The following is a 26,033-nucleotide window of genomic DNA, read 5'->3' as shown; positions in this document are numbered from 1 at the left end:
TGAGCAGACGGTTAGCAATTTTAGTGGGTTTACTTTGAGTATGACTTAGGTAAATTTCACCCTGGACATTTTTCTGCTATTTTGTTTTATACTACATTTAAAACAGAACAAAATGGAAAAGACTGTGGTGCCGTTAGAGTAGAAGTCTGGGGTCCCACTCAGCAGAATGGTGAGAAAGATCCTTAAATGCATTAGGATTGGCTTATTATAATTTGGTATGAGCAGGAAAACATCTAAAGAGGGGACCCTCTCCATAAGGCCATAAAGCCCAGAGTCTAAATTTACATAACTGCACTATTGAGCGCAAGTGAAAAAGTGTAAAAGAAAAGATCAAGGGTAAAGGGAACTCTGAAAGGTCTTTGGACACCTTGGAACATAGCACTGCAGCAAAGAAACAAACTCCTGTAAATCTAAGTCACTGAGGAAATAAAACTAAGGTAGAATAAAGTGAAAGAATGCAGCCAAGCTTCAAGAAAAAAATGACTAAATGAAGAAGGGTCGGCTCCATAAAAGTTGCATAAGTGTTTTCCTGTTTCCTTTTTTAAAACAAAATAACAACAGCAACAGCAACAACAAACTTTAGGCTATTCTCAATTTCTCCATTCCCTGCAAATAGTCTACACTGTTAAAGTCTTCCAGCCTTTTCAAGGAGGCTTTAGGGGGGGCTTCAGGGAGGGCAGTGTGGGAGAAAGCCTTGCGTGAACAGTATTTCACTCTCACAACCTTTGGCTCCAACCCAACAGAACCAAAGTTAGCATAACTAAAATCTCATTATCTTTTATTTTCATTCAATTACTTTTTAAAAATACAAAAACTGAATATCAAAAGGGGGCAAACTGAATAAAAATCAGAAGCTTTAATGTGAATTTATCATTAAAGCAAGCAAGCTTGTAGAAAATTACCTTTCTTGAGGTTTCCAATGCTGGCAAAACTTTTTTGTCCTATGAACAAATTCAGCAACTGCATATGCACCCCCACAAAAAATAGCTTTCCAAAACTGTCCTATTAATTTCCCTTTATTCCCCCTTTCTCTCCCATCCCCCCATCTGTCCGCCTCTTCCCACCACCCTTTATTTGTTTATTTCATCTTCCTTGTGCTTTATTTCTGCACCTCAGCTTGGGCTACCCCTAGGAACCGGTCAACCTTCTGCAGGCAAGTCCATCCTCCACTTGTACTGCTGGGGAGAAAACCTTGAATCCCTCCTCCTGTGGCTTCGTTAAACACATACAACTCCAGAGCTGTCAATAATGTTTCAATGATGTTTTAGAGTTGATAGCTGTGAAGCCCTTCAGATAAGCATTTTCATTGTTAATCTCCCTGCCACTGAAAGACAGGTTATAAAGTAGAGTAAACACTGTGGATCTATGTGAGTTTGACTCTAAAAGAAAGTCAGAGAGTTCCCCTGACAGCTGTAAATGTGGCAGTCTCTAATTGGTTTCTTTCAGCAGCTGAGGTGAGCTCCTTCATTGCTGTAGGGTAGTTTACATAAACTTTGCCACCGAGGGTGACCCTTACTTCATAGCAGCGTGGCCATTCTGGAACATTTATCATGGGAGTCTCTGTGGTTTTACAGTGGGCAGAGCTCAGCCCACCACAAACAGCAGCCTCTTGAAAACATCAATCACCTGCTACTTTCCCTGCTTTCTGGAGTAAGCACAAACTTTCAGTCACAATAAACAACAGAAGAGATTGTGTGAGAAAGGGGGGGTTCTTGGAGTCTATATCCTCCAGACACCTACAAATCTAAATTGCTAGTGCTCAGATATTTTGTGCACTTTTAAGACCTGTGCTGGATTTGCATCCAAATATTTTGATTTTGGTGCCTTGGGACATGAAATATTTTCTCCTGTTATCATTTCCAGCATTGGCTGATGCAAGTCACATCCATGCCAAACATTTAAAGCACTCTTGTGCCACTTTAACAATCACGCCTTCCGCCAAAACTCTGGGAACTGTAGTTTGCTAAGGTGATGAGACTTGTCTACCTCTCTTTCAAATCAGAACCAGTGAAGGCGGTGAAGGTGCTGTGTGAGTGTCTGGAGGAGGTTGGAGGATGGATGGTGGCTAACAGATTGAGGTTGAATCCTGACAAGACAGAAGTACTGTTTTGGGGGGACAGGAGGCGGGCAGGTGTGGAGGATTCCTTGGTCCTGAATGGGTTAACTGTGCCCCTGAAGAACCAGGTGCGCAGCCTGGGAGGGCAGCTGTTTACAAGCTCCATCTGGTATGCAGGCTGAGACCCTACCTGCCCGTGGATTGTCTCACCAGAGTGGTGCATGCTCTGGTTATCTCTCACTTGGACTACTGCAATGCACTCTATGTGGGGCTACCTTTGAAAGTGATCTGGAAACTACAACTAATGCAGAATCCAGCAGCTTGACTGGTGACTGGGAGTGGTCACCAAGAGCACATAACACCGGTCTTGAAAGACCTACATTGGCTCCCAGTATGTTTCCGAGCACAATTCAAAGTATTGGTGCTGACCTTTAAAGCCATAAACGGCCTTGATCCTGTATACCTGAAGGAGCATCTCTACCTCCATCGTTCTACCTGGCCACTGAGGTGCAGTGCCGAGGGCCTTCTGGTGGTTCCCTCACTGTGAGAAGCCAAGTTACAGGCAGAGGGCCTTCTCAGTGGTGGCACCTGCCCTGTGGAATGCCCTCCCACCAGATGTCAAAGAGAACAACAACTACCAGACTTTTAGAAGACATCTGAAGGCAGCCCTGTTTAGGGAAGCTTTTAATATTTGATAGATTACTGTATTTTAATGTTTTGTTGGAAGCCGCCCAGAGTGGCTGAGGAAGCGCAGCCAGATGAGCGGGGTATAAATAATAAATGATTATTATTATTATTATTATTATTATTATTATTATTATTATTATTTGGACACTTCTCCTAGAGCTCCAATTCCAAATAAACTTAAATTCCCAGGACCCTCTGGGGGAATTGCCATGGCAATTGTAATGTGTGCTGCTAGATGGTGTATGATTTATAATTGTATATTTGTTGCTGCTTTTATTTCTTGTATTTTGTCATTGTAATTTGAAGAAGAAATAAAAGAAGCAATAAAAGTATAATTGAAAATCAATAAGAATAGCTAATCTAACAGATATGTCATCTTTTGTCTCCACAGACAATTCCTAGGACCACCTGAATGAAACTCATGAACCACTGGCGATCAGCAGACCAGAGTTTGGTCTTCAGGATTTTTGCACATTCTTCCTGACACAGAATTATACCTATTCCAAGAAATAAAGGCTAAAGCAAGAAGGCTGAATCCTGGTAGGAGGCAGACACAACAAATGAGCTTTCAGATGAAAAAATATATATTCAACTATAGTCTAGTTCTGGTAAGTGAATTAGGCAGGTGAAGCTTCTCCTGGCTGCGAGATAAAATTCTTATAAAAGTGAAGCCAGACTAATTCTTTCAGCTTTTCTTTTGAAGCTGCTTTTAGAAAATGGTGGAACGATTAGTCTTGTACTCACAGCAACTTCAGACAAAAGCTGAGTAGAAATAATATTGGGAGATATTTCAGTGGAACATTCTATTTGGCATATTTAGGCAATGTCATTGCCCCTAATTTGCTTTGTCTCCTAATAGCTGATTACATGTCCGATAAAACTCAAGGAAATTTTTATTTTGCATGTTTTGGAGTTAGTGCATGCTGGAGAAATCTCAAGAAAAGATGTGAAAGAATTTACTCCCAATGGATCCTTATGGCCTTGTTATTTTTATGCATCAACCAGTGACCTCAAAATTATACAGAAATTAAGCAGATGACAATTGAAACTAACTGGACACAGAATGAAGGCATGATAAAAAGTAAGAACAAGGAAGGTTTATTTATGTAAAAATGTAAATATTTATAGAAAATTAATTTATAGAAAATTAATTCTCCAAAGCAAAGGTTTTTTGGGGGGGAAGGTTCCCCCCTCTCTTGTATAAACAATCATTTTCATGGGAACGCTCGCACAGATTAGGAAATGTAAATCTAAACACATTTTAGTGTGAGAATCAACTGCATACTTTGAAATGTAGTACTGTATTTGCAAAATGGAAAGATTCAGACCTTTATCTAACTAGCCCTTGACCTTGGAAACAAGGTAAGGATAACATAATCTTCATCTGCATTCATATTTTTACAGCAGTCACACAGCACTAGTGGAATCCATGTTGAGTTTCCACTGTAGATTGCTCATCATTTCATTATGCTTCATTATGTTGATAACTGTCAGAAAGCATTAGAAGCTGGACTTTTGAGTAATAGGACTGAAATGGTAATCTAAAAACAATATACTTTCTAGAGGAAATACAGCAGAGGGCTAAATTCAATTAGAAAAGGCGAATGCAAAGACAATCTAAGTGATGCTCGCAATTTCTAACATGACCTTTTTTTTCATTTCAGGATAAAAACCTGAAGTGAAAATAAGAGGGGTGTTGTTTTTTAAGAAAATGGATTGGTATTCTGCAGCTTTTAAAATCTGTCCTTATTACATTCAGTTCTGTAGAGTATCTTGAATGCAGGTGTGTTAGTTATACATATATACTGTATATATATTATACCATATGTCAAACAATCACTCTTTTGTTTGGCTAGCCCGAGAGACCAAATTATTCAAAGTCATTTACAGAGAGACAGATTTGTATTGTACTTTCAGCTGGACAGCTAATGCTAATTACTTTGACCCAATCAAAAAAGTTAATAAACTAATAGTGTCTCTAAGCTTAACTCAAATTATAATGAAACATATTGTTTAGGAAACTGATGCAGATGGATAAAAAAGTGTCAAAATGTACCTGTTCTTTCTAGCAGGAAAATTCCCAAGGTAACGGAAAAGGCATATTCTTTAGACCGAGGAAGAAATATTTTGAAGTTTGTGCATATAGCTTGGCAATGTTGAATTTTATTCATTTCGTACATTTTAATTATTTGTACATTTCTACATTCATGGCAATGTGCACAATGTGCATGGTCCATATAGCCATTGGATTCTAACACTCTGCAAAGTTTATTAGGCTTGAAGAATAAACAGGCCTGGTCATATAGCCCCCCAGTCTCTCTGTCTGTCTCTCTCTGCTTTCCGCCATCCAGTTGTTCAAAATAATAACTGCATTGCTCTGAGGGAACATTCTTCCATAACTTTTATTTATGTAAATATTTATAAACCACACTTTCATTAAAAAAAAAAAAATACAGCAAGGCACCTGAAATTATATCACATGAAATTATAACTTGCACTTATGTTTAGGATAAATCAGATGTGCTATCTCCATATCTTAGCATACTGCTGACACACTGCAAGTGTGCAGTTCAGAATGTGTGGCTCAGGCAGACAGCTACTCAGCACATCCAGAATGCTGAAAGACAACTGTGTCTGGCACAGAGGCTTCTGTCTTCACTGATGATACCAGATCAGATCAGACACTGAAACTATGAGCCTGAGGTCAAAAGGCATCATCCTACGATCTACACACAAGGCAGGGCATGCAGCTGCCATGGGGAAGAGGAATCCCATTGAGAAGCACTGACCCATGGGGTGGGTGAGCTCAGCGAGCCTTATTCATTTACTGGACACTGTGGGTTGCTGGGGAGCAGTGCCCCCCAAAACCATCTCAGCAAAGCACAGAGTCCACCTCTTTGCCAAGGACACTGTACTTTCCTTCATCACTTTGCAGCTTTCTCTGCTAACATTCACCACCCTAGACTACTCCTCTTTGACTTATTATTCATTTCATGAAATGCGTATACTTCTTGATTGTAGGAAAAAACCTCAAAGCAGTTTACCAAAAAGGATAAAGCAGTAACGTTATCACTTTAAAAATCCACAGCCAAAACATACAGGAAGCTAGAACCACTTTAGAATAGACTAAAACAAATTAAACTCATACAAAACATCTGGGTAAGGTAAAGGTAAATGGACCCCTGACCATTAGGTCCAGTCGTGGCCGACTCTGGGGTTGCGGCGCTAATCTCGCTTTATTGGCCGAGGGAGCCGGTGTACAGCTTCCGGGTCATGTGGCCAGCATGACTAAGCCGCTTCTGGCGAACCAGAGCAGCGCACGGAAACGCTGTTTACCTTCCCACCGGAGCGGTACCTATTTATCTATTTGCACTTGGACGTGCTTTTGAACTGCTAGGTTGACAGGAGCAGGGACCGAGCAATGGGAGCTCACCCCGTCGTGGGGATTCGAACCGCCAACCTTCTGATCGGCAAGTCCCAGGCTCTGTGGTTTAACCCACAGCGCCAACATCTGGGTAGACCTGTCTAAATAAGAATGTATTCAGCAGGTGCCGAAAAGAATACAGTGAAAGCGCCAGCTCTGGTATCAGTAGGCAGGGCGTTCCAAAAGTGTCAGTGCGGCCGCACTAAACAACCAAGTTCTCATAGATGTGGCGAAGGTATTATGTGACACTTGTCATGGCTGCATCTGGATCAGAATATCTTGGCCACAGTAGTTCATGCACTGGTAACCACAAGAGCAGATTGCTGCAATGTGCTCTATGTGGGGTTGCCCTTGGGCATAATATAGACACTCCAGCTCAACTGCAGAGATGTCTCAACTGCAGATTGGAGCATATGGACAACAGCAGGTGAGACATCTCCTAAATCATCTGCACTGACTACCCATATCCTACCAGGCCAGGTTCAAGATTCTTGTGTTGCTATAGCCCTGGACTATAGCAAATACCTAAAGGGGTCCAAAATACCTAAAGAATCACTTTATATTCCGACTTGCTACAGATGGGTATTCCAGGTGTTACAGATACCCAACTGGACTCCACTACCAGTTGGGCATTTGATATCCCCGATTCCACGCTGTGGAACACTTTTCCAGCAGAGATTCGGCAGGCATACTCACTTTTGTGTTTCAGGTGCCTTTTAAAGATTTTTTAAAAATATTGCTAGATCTATGCTGCTGTCTAAAATGTCCCTTGAGTAGCTAGACATTTTAATGATTGTTTTGTATCTCTTTTAAATGTTTTTATGTTGTTGTATCCTGCCCTGATGTTTTGCGTGATGGCAGTATGGAAATAAATACCAATATCTGTCTTCCACAAAGGTTTCTCTTTATAGAAATATAAGCCATAAACATAACATCTGAGCAACTGATTCAAAGAGAACAATATTGGTGATCCAACTGGCAGTGTAAATTGTAACTTTACAAAAATAAAACAAAACCCTGATATTCTTGAGCCAAGTTTTTGATGTCGGGTATGCTAACAATTTATAGGCCATGTGCAGTGCATTTTCTAACCAGTGCATAAAAATTAAGCATGCAATTTTCATAATTTGTCATGGGGATTGTATAAGGAGGGTGGGGGAGGAAAGCTTTCTCGTTTCCTTTTCCTCCAGTGTGAGATTCAGGAAAAACAGAAAGCTATTAAGTCTACCTTTCCTGGCCTGGAGAGTTAAGATGTAAAACCAAAGATGTAGCTATTAAAATAGTTAAAGGAACAGCTGCCCAAGGAACAATGATGAACAAAAGTGGAGTCTTGTGAATGTCTTAGCAACTAAAATAAATAATTAGCAACAATAAGACCTTCCTCCTACCAACACCCAACAAAATTGGAGGGAGGGTGATTTTCTGTTCATTCCAGGTGTTTTCCTTTAAATTACCCATTTCTTCTTCTTTTTTCCTTTTTTTTTTTAAACCTGGCCTAATAGTGAACAGAAACCTGATTTTACAAGCCAATGGAGCAGAGTGTATGTTTTTGCTAGAAGAATGGGTCTCAGATTCTATGTTTTATTTCTTCATTAGAAGGCCGTCACACTGAGCGATTACTAAATGCAAGACTGAATGAGACTACTGGGGTTAAATAGAGCATAATGAACAAAGAAGGTGCTTGATTATTATAGCTGTCAGCACAAGGGAATTGGGTTTATCACCTGGTTTAACCAACTGGTAAGAAGAACTGAGATAAGTGTGAAAGATCCTCTGTTGTTTGTGTTCTTCTCCATCTCCCCATGTCAAAAAAGTTAGGCAAACCAAGATGCTTCCTCTAAAACAGATCTTTAAATAGAGCTCTTTTCCCCTGCCTCATGACATCTCTCTCTCTTTTTTAAAATGGTTGCCTTCTCTAAAGTTTGGTTTCACTTGCACTTGTGGTTTTCAGTTTTCATATTTATTCCATGTTTATACAGAAGTTGTTTAAAATATTGTTGTGGTCTATTAATTTTGATGTCATTCATGTGCTTGACTTGATTATTCTAATGTTTAATTATATTATGATGACTCATTTAATAGACCAGTGTTAATTTATAACCACATATATTAATTGCAGATTTATAAACCACTTTACAACCAAAAGTTACAAAAGTGGTGTGCAATGAAATAAGATACACGAGGATGCCAACTCTGTAAACTGAAAGCAATGAAACCATTTCCACAACTGTACAATTATTATTCGAAAAAATGACTGGCTCCCACTTCAAGTAAACAAAAAATGTCTTTCAAAGCTGCCTAAATATAAAAACTCTTGGTGCTTCTCTAAATTCAGCTGGTAATTGATTCCAGAGGGCTGAAGCCTGGTTTCCAGTACATACCAAGTGCACCTCTGGTGCATACGGTACTCTTAGCAGTGCCCCATCTGAGCAACAGGAGAGTATTCTGCAGGTGAATAACATCTTTGAACAGTATAGAACTAACCTGCTCTTCCTCTTTATATCATTAATATATGCAAAAAAGAGCTTCACATAAACACACTGTTATAATGTTTCTATCGTATAATTTCCACTTCACTGCAGACCTAAATTGAGGGCTTCTGTTACCTCTGTACATCACACTGGGCTAGCATACTTCACCAGCACTATGGTGAACAGAAAGTCCCAAACATCACGATAAGCACATCCTCATTATCACAGGGTTTCTCCAAATAGCCATAGCCTTATCCAAGAAACTTGGAATATATCTTCAGCAGTGTCTCTATACACTTTAAACCAGGTTCATCACAAACAACCTGATCCTTTTTGCTCAATGTCAGGGATGGAATTTAAGGCTGTCCACAACAGCAGTCAGTTTTACCTCTGAACCACAGTCTACATTTTAAGTGGCACAGCTCCTAACCAAGAAGACATTCTGAAAACTATTTGAAGGGAGAAAGTCAGAACAAAAGAGAATGATTGGAAAGAAGATATCGCTCTGGACAGAGCTTATAGCCTGGCTCCATGAGAAATGTTTCCACCAAGATCTAATCACACACAATCCATGGATCACAACCATTTAGAATAATTCAGAATTTAGAACCACTTAGAATCAGTGCTATTCTTTGCTCATCCATGACTTGTTCTCTTTTGCTGGTGCTCTTCCAAAATTTCTGCCTTGCCTTCTTGAACGAAACAGACTCCCTAACTAGCTGCTAGAAAATCTGACAAGACTGTCTTCCTATCATTTCAAAATAAAAATATTCAACAATTATTCGCTTCCTTAGCAAGAGAGACCAAAACCACAGAACATTCCCTTAAGACTTCAGAGATATTGAACTTTTGGGTTAATTATTTTCAAAATATTTGTTATCTTTGGTTCAGCTGACTCTTTCATAAGAGCCCATATATGGCCAAGCCATAACTCACTAAAGCTTCATTCAGCCGGTTTATCCTTTCTCTGGCTTTCAATCCCTTAAATTCCTTCAGTGTCTAACCACATTTCGGTGGGTTTAGAGGTATCTGTGTTAGATTGTGGTAAGACAAGTAAATACAGACTAGTTCTTGGCGTGTTTAGCCAACATGCACTCCAGGCTCTGGCCAACTTGATCACTGTGAATGGGCAGTTAGGTGGCCAGGAACTTAAAACAAAATAACAGTAAATGTTATTTGATCACTAGGAAGCTCAATCCGAATTTTGGCACATAAAACCTCTCAGGATTTGGGAAGGTGACCAAATCATCCTCCACCCTGCTAGAGGGAGGGACAGAGAAAGAATTTTGAGCAAGTTCAGCACTTTGCATTCGGAGTACAAGCGTCTCCAGCTTAAAGATGAGTCAGCTACTGAAGAGCAGCTTTGAGAGTCTTCAGTAGTGAGTCTTTGAGAGCATAATGGAGAACCAGAAAATTTGCTGTCTGCTTCAGGAGTCACTTTGTTTCTACTGCTGGATGAGGATCTGAAAGCAACTCTGAAGGGGGACCAGAATAAGAACCTTCCTGCCAGCAGATATAAGGGTTGAAAGCTGAACTAGAAGCACAGCTACAGAGCACAGACAGTGTTGGTAAAGAGATCTGAGGAGGTGGGTGGATGCCTTGGTACAGGTGTGAGTAGACTTTGGCTGTCCAGATGTTGCTAAACTAAAACTCCCATCAGCCCCAGCAAGCATGGTCAACAGACAGGAATATCAGGAGTTGAAGTTCAACAACATCCAGAGCACCAAAGGTTTCCCAAACAAGCCTTATTACCTTAGATTATTCCATGGACTTTCTGTTGGTAGCTGAAAATTTAAAGGATTTGGCTAACACTGAACGTGTAAGCAGCTATGAGCACAAAAACCTATACAAAGACTGGCAGGCATGAAACAGCTGCTGGGATAATATATAGCCCAAAATTGTGGCCTGGCCCCTTTGTATCTCAGCAACATGAGAAATTAGTTAGGATAATAGGATTCAGAACTCATTTGATTCTCTTTTGTTTTACTTCTCTTAGCCATTAGCTAAGAAGCGGGCGTAGCAAGATTCTAATCAAAGACGACCAGCAGACTCTCTTTACAAAAGAGGGCAGCATGAACGGATAACTTGCTACAGAAAATCTTTGCTCACCACCATGCACCCATGTCCCATATAGACTGAGACTGTCACATCCAATCAGAACATGAAAAGAACTAAGTTATAGTTGGGCATTTGACCAGTCAAAAAAGATTTGGTCAATTGACAACTCAGATATTGTCAAATATTTGTCCAGTACATTAAAAACATTCTGTTTTCTTTTTTGTGGGTGGAAGACACTTTAAAATCAACAGGTTTGTTATTTTGCTAATTACAAATGTAAAACTTGCTAACTGCTATTTTGAAACCATGAAGTTAACCTTTTAAAAATCTAACAAATTACTAAGACCTTGCATGAGGTTAGAATCATTCTATCAGTGTGAATGATTCACTGTACTGTTCTCTTTGGCTTTTGATTTAAAAGACAGGAGTCTGTCTACAATTGCATTTTTTAAAAAAATGAATTTGAAACAGAAATGAAGCAAAGTAACAGTATATTTGTTTTTCTTTTTTTTAAAAAAGTAGTGGACTAGAACCAGGGAAACGAAGGTTCATATTGCCTCCTCAGCCAGGAAACTCACTGGGTGACCCTATGTCTGTATTCTAAATGTCCTTGCCCTGAGGCAGAGTGGCCCAAGGACAATTAAAACATGGCCTTTGTGATATGAGCATGCTGAGCGTGCCACCTCACCCTCTGGGCACTTCCTACTGCAAGCTTTCTGGTGAAATTAAGATATAATCTCAGTAAAGAATAGGCTCACTTGCAAAATGCCCTTTGCGTGCCCTAACAGAGTCTCTCAAACTTCTTGAGATTTTAAAGATGGATGTAACGAATTCATGTGCAATGCAACAGACGTGCTATTCTTGGCTTGACTACCACCAGTGCTGTGTCTGAGCAAAGCTGATTGTAGGTGACCCTGAAGAAAGGGCCCTAGACAAAGGAGGAGGCCATCCTGTTTTGCAGGTGGTGCACAGAAGCAGCCAAGCAAGCCCTTTTGGTGAAAAGAAAACCCTGTGAGATCTATATCAATGAACAATGATAGAACCTCCACAGCAATGGATGGATGTTGTGGTAATGGGCACATAGCAGCAGAAATAGGAAATAAATTGAGAACCATGCAGTTCTAAGTTTCATTCGCTTTTATTTCAAAAAGCCCAAAAGCCTATCAACTGAATAATACAACCTTTTTTTACCCGGTGGCTGCATCCTGATGAAAATCACAGCATCCGGCATTGACTGATTTTGTAAATGCTCTATCTTGTGTTGAAATCATGCCTTGCCACTTCCCATTACTTTGATTCCTGACATGATATGTGAGCAAAGCATCTAGCAAGACCAGTCACGATGCCAAAAAACAACCATGGGCAGGGGGCAAGTATCAATGGCTACCATTCACAAAGCCTATGTATAATTTCCAGTGTCAAAAGCAGTTTTGCCTCTGAATACTAGCTGTTTGAGATCACAAGCAGGAGAGGGCTTCTGGGCTCATGCCATGCTTGTAGGCTTCATGAGAACATCTTCTGGTTAGCCACTGTGAGAGCAGAATGCTGGACTAGATGGGTCCTTGGTCTGATCCATGAAGGTTTTCCATGCGTTGTTATAGAAAAAGACCAAAGTCATCTATTCAGAGCTGCCACAAACCATCCTTTACATGCCTCTTTCTTTTAGAGCGTCTTTCCTCCTGTTTTCTGATCACATCACATATGCAAGGCTGTGATTGTCCCTCATTATGCGTACACAGTGCAGCCTTAAGGCACTTCCATGGTGCAGACACCAATGCAAAAAAACAAACACAAAAAACCCCAAAATGGAATTAGACCCTCTTATTTTTGCCGTTGACCTACATTCTGTCACTTAATCACAAACTTCGCTTTCCGTTGTGCAGCAGGAGAGAGGACCCGGTATTGACATATTGTGTTGACTTGTTTAAAAGGGAATTGTTACTGAATGTCCCTGTCACCAACCAGACATTTTTCATAGCAGGATGTACATCTCTGGGGAGTGTCTCATGTATAAATTATAAGAGCAGCAAGAGAAGGAGGAGAGGAAAATTAATAAATAAAGGAGTCTGACTTACGTGTGCAGGGCATGGAGGCAGCGTCGTTCTCTGCTCGGAAAAATCCCGGGTCACAGGTGCAAGAGGTGGAACCTTCCAAGATGGAGAAACTGTGAGGCGGGCACTTAGCACAGGCAACATCTGTTGAGAGGGCCTTGTAGTATCCAATCTTGCAAGCTTGGGAAAAGAAGGGAGGGGGGGACAGAAAAGAAGAGCTGTTACTGGTATAGGACTTGATAATAAATTGCTACCTCATTTACTCAGCATTCAGACATGGGGGCACTTTTGAAAGAGGAAAAATGATGTCTGCTTAGCACCGGGAGAGAAATTAACCAGCCAAGGAGCACTTGACTGCTCGCTCTCCAAGCAAGGAAGGCAATTTTTAATCCCGATGAGACCCCATTAACAAGTAGGCCTGTAGAGCTTACAAGAGCACCTATAAGCATGTCCATGTAGCAACTTGGTTGGAAAATCTGTCTCATTTTCTTCCCTGCGTGGGTTTATTATGTAAACCCCATTTCCTTGCTTCCCACCTGCAGACACTCTCACATTGCAGTAAACAGGGTGCAGTTGTTTTAATTCCATGACTACTTTCGAAAGGCAGCTGATGGTGTGACACTGCCAATTTTTGAGATGGAGCGGAATAAGACCCTACTGTGATTGGCAGTCAACCTCTTACTCTCGCATGCCCAGAAAAGGCAATTCTCCCTTCTGCAGAAGCCAATTAATTTGCTTTCCTCTCCCCAAGAGACAAAATCAACACTCCGCCCCTGAGCCAGAGCATACCAGTGGCTGCACTCTTTGACGCCAAGGCCCCATGTGCAGCAAGTGTTCAGTGACATCACCTTCATAAATATGATGCTTACATGGATGACTACTTTTACATCATTGGGATTAAAAAAAAAATACTCTTAAGTATCATTAAGAAAATCTTTTGTACAGTGGCATGCAAGCATGTCCCTCTAACAAATTTTGGCTAGGGCTAAAAATAAAAAAAAAACACCATCACCAGACGTTGAAACAGAGAAAGTCAACTAGGCAGCTTTATAAAGGACAAAGAGCAAAAGAAAGGATGGTTACTGCCAATATTTACAGCATGACTCACTTTCATGTCTCTTATTTTTATCACACAGTCTACCTTTAGAGTTCCCTTGCTCTTTGCTTCTACGCCTCCAGTAACCAACATGCATTTGCTTTCAGCTATTCTCCCACTCACTCCACATTCTTTTATATGATTTAATTTCCCCCACTTTTATGATGTACTTGTAACAGCCACGGATTTTTTGCAACATGTTTGTAAAGGAGCAAGTCACTTCACCCTTATTAACTGAGGCCATTTATGGAATCTCCTTAACAAGTCAAAACTTTACGAAGTGTGGTGCAGCGTCCATAAAAATCACTGTGGGATCAATCTTGCCCTTGCTTGCTTCGGCTGTCACCGGACCAGGGAATCTTATAAAAACACATAGCTCTGGTGACTAAGATTTATGCTTTCAGCGTTTACACACATCACATAATTAGATAGGGTTCAACTTGCAAGGTGCTTTCTGGCTATGCTTCAAATGGCCTTGGGGCTTTGATTAAAATAAAAAAAACCCCGCAACACTGGCAAGGAGAGGCAAAGGGGTCAAGCTCAGCCTCCCCACATCAAACACAATTAGTCCCCAAACACAAATGCAAACCTATTGGGTATGGTCCATCATTCTGCCAGCCACATCAAACAAAGACAGTTTGTGTAAAAAGAATGAGCCTCCGCAAAAGATAAGCAGCTAAGAAGGTACAAATTACTGTTTCAATGAAGAAAACCCTGGTTGAAGGTCTTACGGAGGAGGCAGATTAATAGATCTGACGTAGTTGGTATGGAAATTCTTTTTTCAATGACTTTTTTTAAATTTTAATGAAACAAGATCTGAGATCCTGAAAAAAGTTAAGAAACGTTTGAAGCTTCTTGGAATTTACAGTGATGATAAATACTAACAAAGCCTGAAGTTGGACTGGATTCATTGTATATCACACTGACCCATTTTCCATCCTGACCTGAAAATCCGCTTCTAGTGCAGGAGCTTAGTGCAAAAATAGTTCACTTCTCACTGCAAATTTAAGTTGGATGCACACAGAAGTTCGCAAAATTATCCATGACATCCTCTTCGATTGCAATTATAAACCTGTCAGGCAATTTTATCCTCATGAAGACCTACAATTAATACAATAAGTTATTTCAGACTGGTTCTGATTCTTGGGTGTCCCCAACAAAACAGAAAAGTACAATGGTACAGTGGTTAAGAACTTAATTCGTTCCTGAGGTCTGTACTTAACCTGAAACTGTTCTTAACCTGAAGCACCACTTTAGCTAATGGGGCCTCCTGCTGCCGCCGTGCCACCGCTGCACGATTTCTCTTCTCATCCTGAAGCAAAGTTCTTAACCCGAGGTAATATTTCTGGGTTAGCGGAGTCTGTAACCTGAAGCGTTTGTAACCTGAAGCGTATGTAACCCGAGGTACCACTGTATGGTACCTTTCTTATCGCACTGTGCATCTGTTAGTTCTCTGTCTATACACAGGACGCATAAACATTACAAACGCATTGTTCTAGATGTCAAGGTAACATATGCTGTCATATGTGTTTTCAATCATGTTCTACAGCTGGATTACGAGAAATCAATTACAACAATTCTAATGTTCTGGACTTTGAGACAACTTCAATGTTAGTTGAGAAACCAAGTTATATTTGAAAGGAGTGTTAACTACATCACATGTAATGCCTGTGAAAATAATGCCACCAGTGATGGGAACCATATCTAACCTGAACAGTAAATATTCATTGGAAAAGTATGTTTTGATAAGTAGTCCAAATGTGATGGAACTTTCACCATAAAGATGCAATTATGCAAATGTAGTCATCAATTAATTTAATTAGTCTTACTGGATTCTTTTGGGCTGTTTGAATGTATATCTCCCAGTCATTTGAAACCTGCATAGGCATATAGCTGCAATGTGAAATACTCCCAAAGGGCCAGCCATATTAGTCCACTGCAGCAAAAACATCAAAGTGTCTTATGAAACCTTAAACCCAAACCATTTTATTTCTATGGCATAAGATTTAGGTGCTAAAGCCCGCTAATCAGATAAAGTGGACAGTATTATTATTAAATGCATTACCCACCATTCAGCAGCAGGTCCCAGGGCAGGTTATAACAATTAAAAACGGTTTAAAAGGATTACAATCACAAGAATATGGTGGGCCCTGAGAACACACATCTTAGGTGTCAAAAGGCCAGCGAAAACTAGTCTTTAACATGCCACAGTCACTAAAAGTGCACTATTTTGTTTCTACCTAGGCAGGTAAATTCTTGCAAAACCACGCAATTTCTGGGTTCTCATAGAATCTGCCCTTTTGTCCTCAGGGTTCCTGGGGTAATCCCATCTCTGAAAGCCATGGAGGGAACGTATGGGGGCATCGATGAGAGGAACACTAAGAAAATCCCCTCCAGACTTATCAAATGGGTATAACCTCCTGATAAAAGAATGTGCAGACTTGGCGGCCCCAAGCGTCTTGCCATTCCTGAAAGATGCTCTCCTTAAACTATCCTGGAAAAGGGAAAACGCTCTAGGAGGCCTTGTGCTTGAGGAATTGGAGGCATTGCCTGGGTTTGCTCATTGGCTTACTGGGCCTGCTCAGAGAGATCCACTGCTTTCACAGCCTTCTCCGAAAGCTGCTTGATGTCTGGGCTCAGAAAGGGTCTGGGCAGAATGCTCCCCCCTCTTCATCCTCATTTGGGGGAAATTCACCTTCTTCCCTGTCCGAAGGGGGTGGGTGCAGGCCTGGAGGTTCAGGAAGCAGGGTGAGCTGCCTGCCCTGGGGCAAAGAGGAGGCTCGGCTCTCTTGGAAGCCCTCTTACTGGAGCACCTTTCTCCCCTGCTCAGCACCTGGAGCCACTTATGCTGAGGCCCGTGCCTCCTCCTAGCCCTGCCCCAAGATGAGGAGCACCCAGAGAGGGAAGGGGAGAGATCAGCTCTCTTTCTCCTCCTCCCTGGCACCCTGCCATCGTGACGGCTCCCAACCTGGTTTGAACCATGGGTGCTTTCCTGAGGCCCACCCCCTGCCACAGATGGGTCTGTGGCGAGGGGGCTGAAGGGGCCATGGGTAGGCCCAAAGCCTGTTCTAGCCAGGCAAACCCTCCCTCATCCAACTTCCCGGCTTATCAGAACCTCCTAAAGCACCAGAGCTGCTGGATCAAGGCCTTGGCAGGTCACCCAAAAGCCTCCTTGGCCTGGGCTGCTGCTAAAGGAATTCCAGGCCCCCTTGCACTGGCAAAGAAAAATGGAACCGAAAGGAAGGAGGAAGAGCAGGAAAACCTGGTGCGGACAGTGGAAGGGAGCTGAAAAGAGGATCCAGGAAGCAAAGACCAAGGAAGAAAATGAAAGGGGAGGAAATCCCTGACAAGATGGCGTTCCCGCCTTACAGCAGGCAAGAACTTCTTACCAGTGGCAAAGGCAGGAAACAGAACTGGAGTAAGGGGGTTCTCTTGCCCCCTGATGTATTCCTCAAGAACTTAACTTCCTGCCAGTGGTGAGAGGGACAGAGACAACCCACATCATGGATCCCGATTCTCCTCTACAGGAGAAGGATAGGGAAGCTTCAGCTGGCCCAAAATGGCACACCAAGGTTAGGAACTGGGACAGGCTGATTTGATCACGTTATGCCAGCACACTTCTGAGAGCAATTCAAAATTCCAGCATGAAATCCTAAATGGCTTGGGGCAAAGTTGAAATTAGACATAGAATCATAGAGTTAGAAGGGACCCTACAATGGAGGAATATGCAGCTGTCCCTTAGGGGGGTTGAACCTACAACCTAGGCATTATCAGCACCATGCCCTAATCAACTGAGCTATCCAGAACTTACTTGAAGGATCACCTCCTCACGTATATACCTACCTGGACTTTATGATTATTTTCATAAATCGTTCTCAGGATGCCCCTACCAAATGACATCCAGCAAGTGGCTATTAGAAAGACAACCTTATTTTGGTGACTCTCCAGTTGTGGAATGCCTTCCTAAGAGAGGCTCGCCTTCCACCTGCATAATATTCTTTCGTCATTTTATTTTATTTTCCCAGGTGCTTTAGTTTTGAGATACCTTCATGTTTTTATTCTGCTGCGCTAATGCACCACTACTGATAAGTCTTATTTAAATTCTATACTGCCATTGGTTTTGTTTTAGACTGGTTTTTCTTATGCTTGTTTGATTGTTATGGTTTCATTGATTTTTGTTGTTGCTAACCAGAGAATTTTGTTCAAGGGTGGTATACAGTAATTAAAATAAATAAGCAAGCAAGCAAGCAAGACGTAAGGGCAACAGACCTTTCCTCAGCAACTGGTATTCCAAGGAAAGCTGCATCTGGTCCCTGGAAGTAGCATATTGCCAATATTACTTGTGGCAATTGATAAGAGTAAAATCTGTGAATGTGGATGGCAATCCATTCTATTGTCAAATTTTTGAAGGTAATTCACCTAATCACTTCCGGTGAGCATTTTTTCCTTTTTATACAGGGAATCCTTCTGGGTGAGCAAAGGGAGACTTTGCTGCAGTATTTCTCAAATTTTATTTTATTTAGACTGTTAGCTATATTATGTGTATCATTTTTTTTTAAATGTATTATTTTACCGAACTGAACTAATTTTTTTGATTATTTTATGCCGCATACTGCTTTGGTGCTTTTTGCATAACAGCCAGAAAATGCTATATATACATAAATAAATAACCTCCCAAATGACATATACGTGTGTCCTAGCATTCCTATATTCAGACGAAAAACCATTAATTTTCTGGATTTGAGCATTGTGGCTTTTGAGGTTTGTAGTATTGGCATTTCCTTATAGGCAGCTTGATTCTCAAATTGAGCTGTTCTGCCAGAAAGCAGTAAAGGAAGTTGGGAGGGGAAATCCAGGGAATCTGAGCTCCTCAACTAACTAACTCCTCTCCCTATCTGCAAAACCTTCTCCCTTGCAGTGGCCAAATGTCTTTTAAGAAAGAGGATCCATTAGAAAACCATACAGGAATGAGATCATTTCCCAACCACACTAAAAGGTACTTCTGAGCTTCTCTCAAAACTATTTTATGTCATATGAGGATGATGTCAATATGGACGTTGTTAATGGCACAGCCTGTAAGTCGCAGTAAACCACAGCAAATACCTTCCTACTCTGTTTCACTCTTCCACATGCTACAATCCCTAGCTTACATCTGAACCAGGAGTCACGGTATCTTTGGCTCCCAACAAACCATTATGTGTAGTCAAGGTTTGTGGAGTGGAACAAACCACAATTCCTGGTTCAGACGTAATGCTAAGACAGGCATTATGGTTTGTTTCTTCCATGTGCTGGTGGGCAGAAGTCTATAAAAATGGGAACACGGCAAATCATTAATTGCGTTTTTACTGTGACGTTTAATTGAGGCCAATGCGGGATTTAAAAAACAAACAAAGCATTTTTATACTGAATATATATTCTAGCCAATGCAAGCTTTCCGTTCATATTATAGACCAATTTAAGCAAAGAAACACATCCCCTACAGGCAATCTGGGGCTCTTTCCTCCATTTTTAAGTCCATGTGCATTGGTTTAAAAAGGCTTACTGAGCCCCAAAGTTGCTATTCTCCCTCCCCCCCCCTTCCCTTCCCTTCCAAGCATTACATTCTTTTCCTTTCTACTACATTAAACCCAGTTCATTAATTTTTCAGGACCCAAGGAAGCTCTCTCTAAAGCTCTGTCTGAGGCAAACAGCCATTTTGCTTTAGCTGTAGAAAATCCCATAACTGAATTCACGGTTTTCTTCATTTTGCTGTGTTCAGATTCAATACATTCCAGCTCTTGGCACCTTCCTCTATTTGCTAATCCACTGCATTTGTTCAACATTTCTTTACATCTTGATAGACTTCTATGTCACAATCTAATCTAGCTCTGTAAAGGGTTTCTTTTTCTTTCTTTTTTTGGCACGGAAAATCAGCTGACACACCTATTATGACTGACCAAGGCCCTTTCAAAAGAAAACAAACTTAAGATATTATACAGTATTTCTGAATGTTAATGAATTGGTAGAAAAACAAGCAAGCCCACATAGATTCCCATTTCCTGAAAGTCTTTATTGCACACTCAAGACAATCCTTCATTCTTTCCTTTCTCTTGGGAGGATTTTCTGGAGAGGACAGAGCGTGAATGGCTCGCAAAAGATGTATTCTTGCACGGCTTGCAAAAGATGCCATTGTAAAAAGATTAGGTCACATGAGCAGTGCAAACTTTGAATTCGATTCCCTTAGCTTTGCCTTAATTAGTTCTTTCCATTAGAAAGAGAGAGTGAAACAAGGCCAAGGGGAGACATTTTCTTTTATCCAGATCCCACACCGACATGACAAGGTTATAATTTAATACAGGGGTGGAGGACCTTTTTCCAACTCGAAGGCTGCATTCCTTTCCGGGCAGCCTTCTGGGGGCCACATGTGGGTGGAGAAATGAGCATAAAGTTTACCTTTGTACAGTTGGCTACTTTCTACATATGCATGCCCTGTCTCTGACCCAGGCAAGAAGAGTTATTATCAGTGGTCCAATACACACCCTAACCAGGCAAAAATTCTCGAGGATGGTGTGAAGTCTGGAGAGGGTTCTGGGGGCCAGGCAGAGAGCCTGGAGTGATCCATTTGACCCCTAAACCTGAGGTTGCCCATCCCGATTTAATACATTACTGTCTTTACAATCTGGACAGTAAACACTCTGAAACAGGGGGAAACAAAACTGTGCCACCTGTATGGACTCCCTGGCACATTAATTTTATTTCTCATATAGGTAATCTCAAATAAAGTCACAAGTGCACATCATTCTGTTATATTATAGCTCCTTATGGGATTAAGTTGCCCCCAAATAAATTGCAATTATTTCACCAAAGTAGCACCATTCCAAATATAGCAATTTGCAAGCAGGTATTGTGTGCAGAGAGTACCTCATGGGTCACAGGTATGCACAGGAACCATTCAACAACATGCTTTCCTGTCAACATTTCAGCACAACAACCAATATCAACCAATGTATATAGAAGGTGGACTTTGGGAACTAGCTTTTATACATTTAAACCCTCTTCAGAGGTTCTGTTTGCTTGCATGCATGAAGACAATCCGCAAAGTTGGTTAGTTATTACATTTATATACCACCTTTGTCTTCCAAGGACCTCAAGGTGGCGTATCTGGTTCGCCTTCTCCCCATTTCATTGTCACAATAACCCTGTGAGATACGTTAGGCTAAGAGATGGTGACTGGCCCAAGGTCACCCAGTGAAGGAAACTGGGGTGCTCTGGCAAGCCTTGCCCTCCTCAGTGGACCACTCTTTACATCTTCCTTCCCAATTTGGAGGATGAAGTTACGAAGCAAGGAGTGTCTTCTACTTGTGAAGACTCCTTGCGCCTTGGAAAATTCAAGGTTCTGGGATATATAGAGGGGCCTTCAAAAGTACCTGAGGATCCCCACTTCACAAATTTCCTGCCAACGTGTGGAGAACCTTAAACACAGGAAAGGTGATGCACTGGGGGGACAGGATTAAGGCTTGCCAAAAGGCTCCCGCTGTCCTTTACATAGTCACCTTCTTGCAAATAAAAACAATGGCAGCATTCAGTTCAAGTCCAAAGCCACTACTGTCCCTGTAAAACAGTTTCTGAATCAGAGCAAATGATTGCTACCCCCCCCCCCCCCGTGCTGTATGCATTAGCAGGGCTTTCCTCATTGCCGTGTAGGGAGCTAAGAGCCAGTGAAAGGAAGCCCACGTAGGCAAACGACTGTATATCAGTCATCCGGCATGATCCAAAAACTGTATGTCTCCAATAAATATGCACACTGTCCTTCATGAATGCAGGCATGCTGTATTTGCCATGCTAGGGAAGCCCAACTGCATACATGAGCTGCTACTAAATCCTGCTGAGAGAGAAAAGCCATATAACATTTAATGCCATACAATGCTACTGAAATGCCATATAACACAATGCCTTTTGAAACAACTGGAGGCAAATAATCAGTAATATACAGTGGTACCTTGGATTACATATGCTTCAGGTTACATATGCTTCAGGTTGCAGACTCTGCTAACCCAGAAATATTACCTCAGGTTAAGAACTTTGCTTCAGGATGAGAACTGAAATCATGCTCCGGCGGTGCAGCGACAGTGGGAGGCAGTGGTGCTTCAGGTTAAGAACAGTTTCAGGTTAAGAATAGACCTCCGGAACAAATTAAGTTCTTAACCCGAGGTACCACTGTATAGAGAGGCATGCCTGGTGCCATCTTTATCCAGTTTTAGGTGCCAAGAAATACTCTTTTTAAAGGCCTGTTTTATTGCAGCCTGTTTTAGTAGGGCAGGACTTGTAGCCTGAGGGTGGTTGGTTGGTTGTTGTTCTTGTGTTTATCATATTATATTTATAAAATTTATATACCACTCTTCATCTGAAAATCTCAGGGCAGTTCACAAAATAACAATGCAGTTCACAAAATGTAATTTGTGCTTTTATCTTGTATTTTTATATTGTATTTAAAGGTTGCAAACATCCCTGAGATCTGCGGATGAAGGGCGGTATACAAATTTAATTAACAAACAAATATATGAACTATTTTTAAAAAAAGTTTTTATCATTGTTTTAAATTGATTTTAAAGGAAGTCACTTTGAGCTAGACTGTAAGGGAAGTGACTAACAAACACAGTACAATAATAACAACAATGTATTTAATGTAATCATTACAATCTACCTACCTGCCTACCTCCTGATGTGTATACTTTGAGTAGGGCTTTGTCCTGTGAACTGGACTTTAGATCCCCAAGGATACAAAGCCTGTTTACTTTTGTTCTTGAACAGTAGCATAATATGTAGAGGCTTCAGTAACAAGGCAACATGTGTAACGGAGGAAAAATAAATTCTTTAAGGAGGTAGGCTCAAGTAACCCACTTCCTATCAATTGTCTGCAAACAAAAATAGCAACAGCATTACTTTTTTTATAAAAAAACGCAAAAGGAAAAAAAATGCCTTGCTAGTGTGTTGCTGAATGCATTCTAGACTGATGATCACTGGTTTACAATATCGAGAGCACCTGCTACCTTGGAAAATAGCTGCAATTTATATTTTAGTGGCACTCAGTGAAATAAAAAGATAGACGTTCCATCTCTTCCCCTCCCCTCCCCTCCCCCTCCCCTTTAAATAGATTCTTTTCCTCAAATTATAACAAAACCACATCTGCCACACAAGCGGATAGCTTCTTCTTAGCTCTCTTTTTATTGTTATTACCATCTCTGAACAGATTTCCGGGTGTTAATTATAGAACTCAATTGTTTCGATAGCCTCTCTTGATGAGCTCTTTACCCCACACCAAGAGACCCCTCAGTAATTGTGCAACTGTTTGGAGTCCCAAAGGCTTATCATAACTTTTCGACAAGCTGTCCCTTTTATTGGATCTTTTGACCCAAATGTCAAAGGGAGGAGAGTCACCCCTGTATCCATGAGACAAAAATTCCAAAGGTTTTTTCCTTTACCCAACATCTGGAAAACAATTCATTTTCAGGCCATTAGTATCATATGCACAATTGTCTTGTGGGGGGAGGTTAAATGTGAAGGTTTTAAACAGAATGAATATGTCTCTTGCACACACACAAAATGCAGTATTTTCCTAGTCCAATCTAATTACTCTGTGACGGGCTTCAAGAGTGATATAGAGAGAATTCAGAAGGACTGCGGGGAAATGAACTTTCTCTAGAGCCCTTCTTACATTCATGCTGTAGAATTCAATGTGATGGACCAAATTGCTAAATAAAAACAGCTCCCTTTGATCTTGGGCACTGTTAGCGTCTTGTCTCCTATGGTTAGAAGCTGCACCGTATATTGAAAATTAAATATAATATCTGTATTCTTTGCATATCCACATACTGGTGAGTTAAACACTGTCTTGCAAGGTCAAATTTTAATACTACATCACTATACAAAAGGGAGGAAAGGAGCAACCAAAGATATATCCTTATTTTCTAATTTGCGGACGCTCTAAGGAAGATTGATTCAGCCTTGCCAGCCAGTGGTCCACTTATCTAGGGTAGGTAGGAATTATTTTTGTTTGAATAGTAACTGTGTTTGTTATAGTCCCCCCCCCCCCGCCATGAAACCAACCTAGGCTAGTAGTAACACTTCGTGCACATTGCCCTCCCTCCAATTTCTTTGGAAGGCTAAATTGTGTTTAAGGGCCAAATTAATATTTCACGCAGAAAAACAGCAGAAATCTGAATGGGTGCTATTTGTAGACTTGCATGCAGCCATCTGGATGACTCTTAAGTAATTCTATTTGCACACCACCTTGATTTATTGATATATGGCTCGTAAGTCTGTGTCTTCTGCAAAATACACTATGGCGAAAACATTATGAAGGCCAGACTAAAAGCCCTCAATTCATGCCGCCCAGAGGGCTAAGGGGAACCCCAGAACAAATTTGGGACACAGAGGTAGGAGAAAGTGTGGAAGTTGTACTTCACAAGCAGAAGTCCTTACAGGGATGCCCAAAGTCTGTTTTGGGGGCCTAATCCGGCCTGGTAGTCAGTTTAATCCAGCCCCTGTGGCAGTTTATTTCCTGGGGTAAAATCCTAAAATTAAAAAAGCTCAACATACAACTTCAATCCTTAAAAAAGGTCAACAACCTTTTGTTGTTGGCCCTTCGGTCAGCCCTCAAGGTCCTTCACTTCATCAAATCTGGCCCTCTTTGAAAAAAGTTTGGACACTACACGAATGGGACAACTTTGTAGGATACAACCCAAGGTCTTTTTTGAAGCCTCTCCAATGGTTGCTGCTCAACTCCAGGAAGTAACACATTGTGTTCTATTCAAGCTTTCTAAAGAAAGCAAGGCAACAGCTTAAGCGTGTAATATGATATACAAATAACTGAGACCTCTAGAAAGTTAAGGAAGAATGACAATTCCTCTCTGGTTTCTTCTGACAGAGACTGAGGGAGAAACCCTTTCTATTTAAATTGCTTGTGAGTTCCTAATGTATTGGGGAGAGTTGGGAAATACAATTAAAGGAAAATATATGACACCCTCTTTTAATAATGGAAACAAAGATTTAGGACTTGACGGTGGTGCAGTGACAACAAGAAAAGTTATTAAATTTATCAGCCATCAGGTTTTTGGCTTTCCACGTATATCCTTATGTAAAAAGGTAAAGGTATAGGACCGCTGGATGGTTACGTCCAGTCAAAGGCAACTCTAGGGTTGCAGCGCTCATCTCGCTTTCAGGCTGAGGGAGCCGGCGTTTGTCCACAGACAGCTTCCCGAGTCATGTGGCCAGCATGACTAAACCGCTTCTGGTGCAATGGAAAACCGTGATGGAAACCAGAGTGCACGGAAACGCCGTTTACCTTCCCTCCCAAGCGGTACCTATTTATCTACTTGCACTTGCGTGCTTTTGAACTGCTAGCTTGTCAGGAGCTAGGACAGAGCAATGGGAGTTCACCCCATTGTGTGGATTTGAACCACCGACCTTCTGATCGACAAGCCCAAGAGGCTCAGTGGTTTAGACCACAACACCACCCACGTCCCTGTGGCCTTATGTATTAAATAGCAGTCTCTAATGAACAGTTCAGTAAATTGTGGAGCGCATAATTTTAGAGGGAAAAGATGTAGAAAACAGCAGAATGACATCTAATGAGCTGCACTTAACAGGATTCGTTTTAGGATTACCGCTAGCAACATAGACAATGCCAAGGTAAACATGACCACTTACTACAGCTTTTAGCAAAAAAAAGGCCCTGTTGTTTCCTGGTATCAAAGCACTAAGTAGTAATGTGATGTTTGGTGACCTTACACTTGAATAGCTGTTCACATGCATCATTCTGAACATTCATACACTAGCACTATAGATCTAAAGAGGAAGCTATAAAATGTTAGCCTTTATAGTTATAAATATATGGTTGAAATCAAGTTTGCTTTAAATCCCAAAACCTAGAAAAGGATTTTATTTTACTTTTTAACGCCCACCAAAATGCTTCACAGCAAATGAAAAGAGCTTGTGGTACATGGCAGAAATGCTTCACAATTTCACAGTGCTGGGAGGGTATTACTAGGTATTCTTGGTACCCACTTCAGGGCCATTGACATTGCAAAGATTGCTCCAACTTGCACTTGAATTCCCCCTTCCCCTGCCAATTGAGTAACATTTAATACTGGTGTCAGCAGCAAGTGGTGCTGAGCGAACAATAATATCTGAACTAGCTTTCCCATTTCAA

General features: G+C 41.2%; 1 protein-coding gene across 2 annotated transcripts in view; it reads right to left on the bottom strand.

Moving 5' to 3' along the window:
* The window catches only part of EPHA4 (EPH receptor A4), a 156,354-nt gene that overhangs the window by 78,637 nt on the left and 51,684 nt on the right, over nucleotides 1-26,033 (bottom strand). For both annotated transcript variants that reach the window (XM_083442657.1, XM_083442656.1), the window contains exon 4: nucleotides 12,772-12,927. In XM_083442657.1, coding sequence (XP_083298783.1) covers nucleotides 12,772-12,927 — 156 coding nt within the window. The remainder of the gene's footprint in view (nucleotides 1-12,771; nucleotides 12,928-26,033) is intronic.

This window comes from Podarcis tiliguerta (genome assembly GCF_965153285.1).
Source record: "Podarcis tiliguerta genome assembly, chromosome: 5".
Lineage (NCBI taxonomy): Eukaryota > Metazoa > Chordata > Lepidosauria > Squamata > Lacertidae > Podarcis > Podarcis tiliguerta.
Note: the sequence above shows the minus strand (reverse complement) of the source record. Positions and strands in the feature narration are given on the sequence as shown.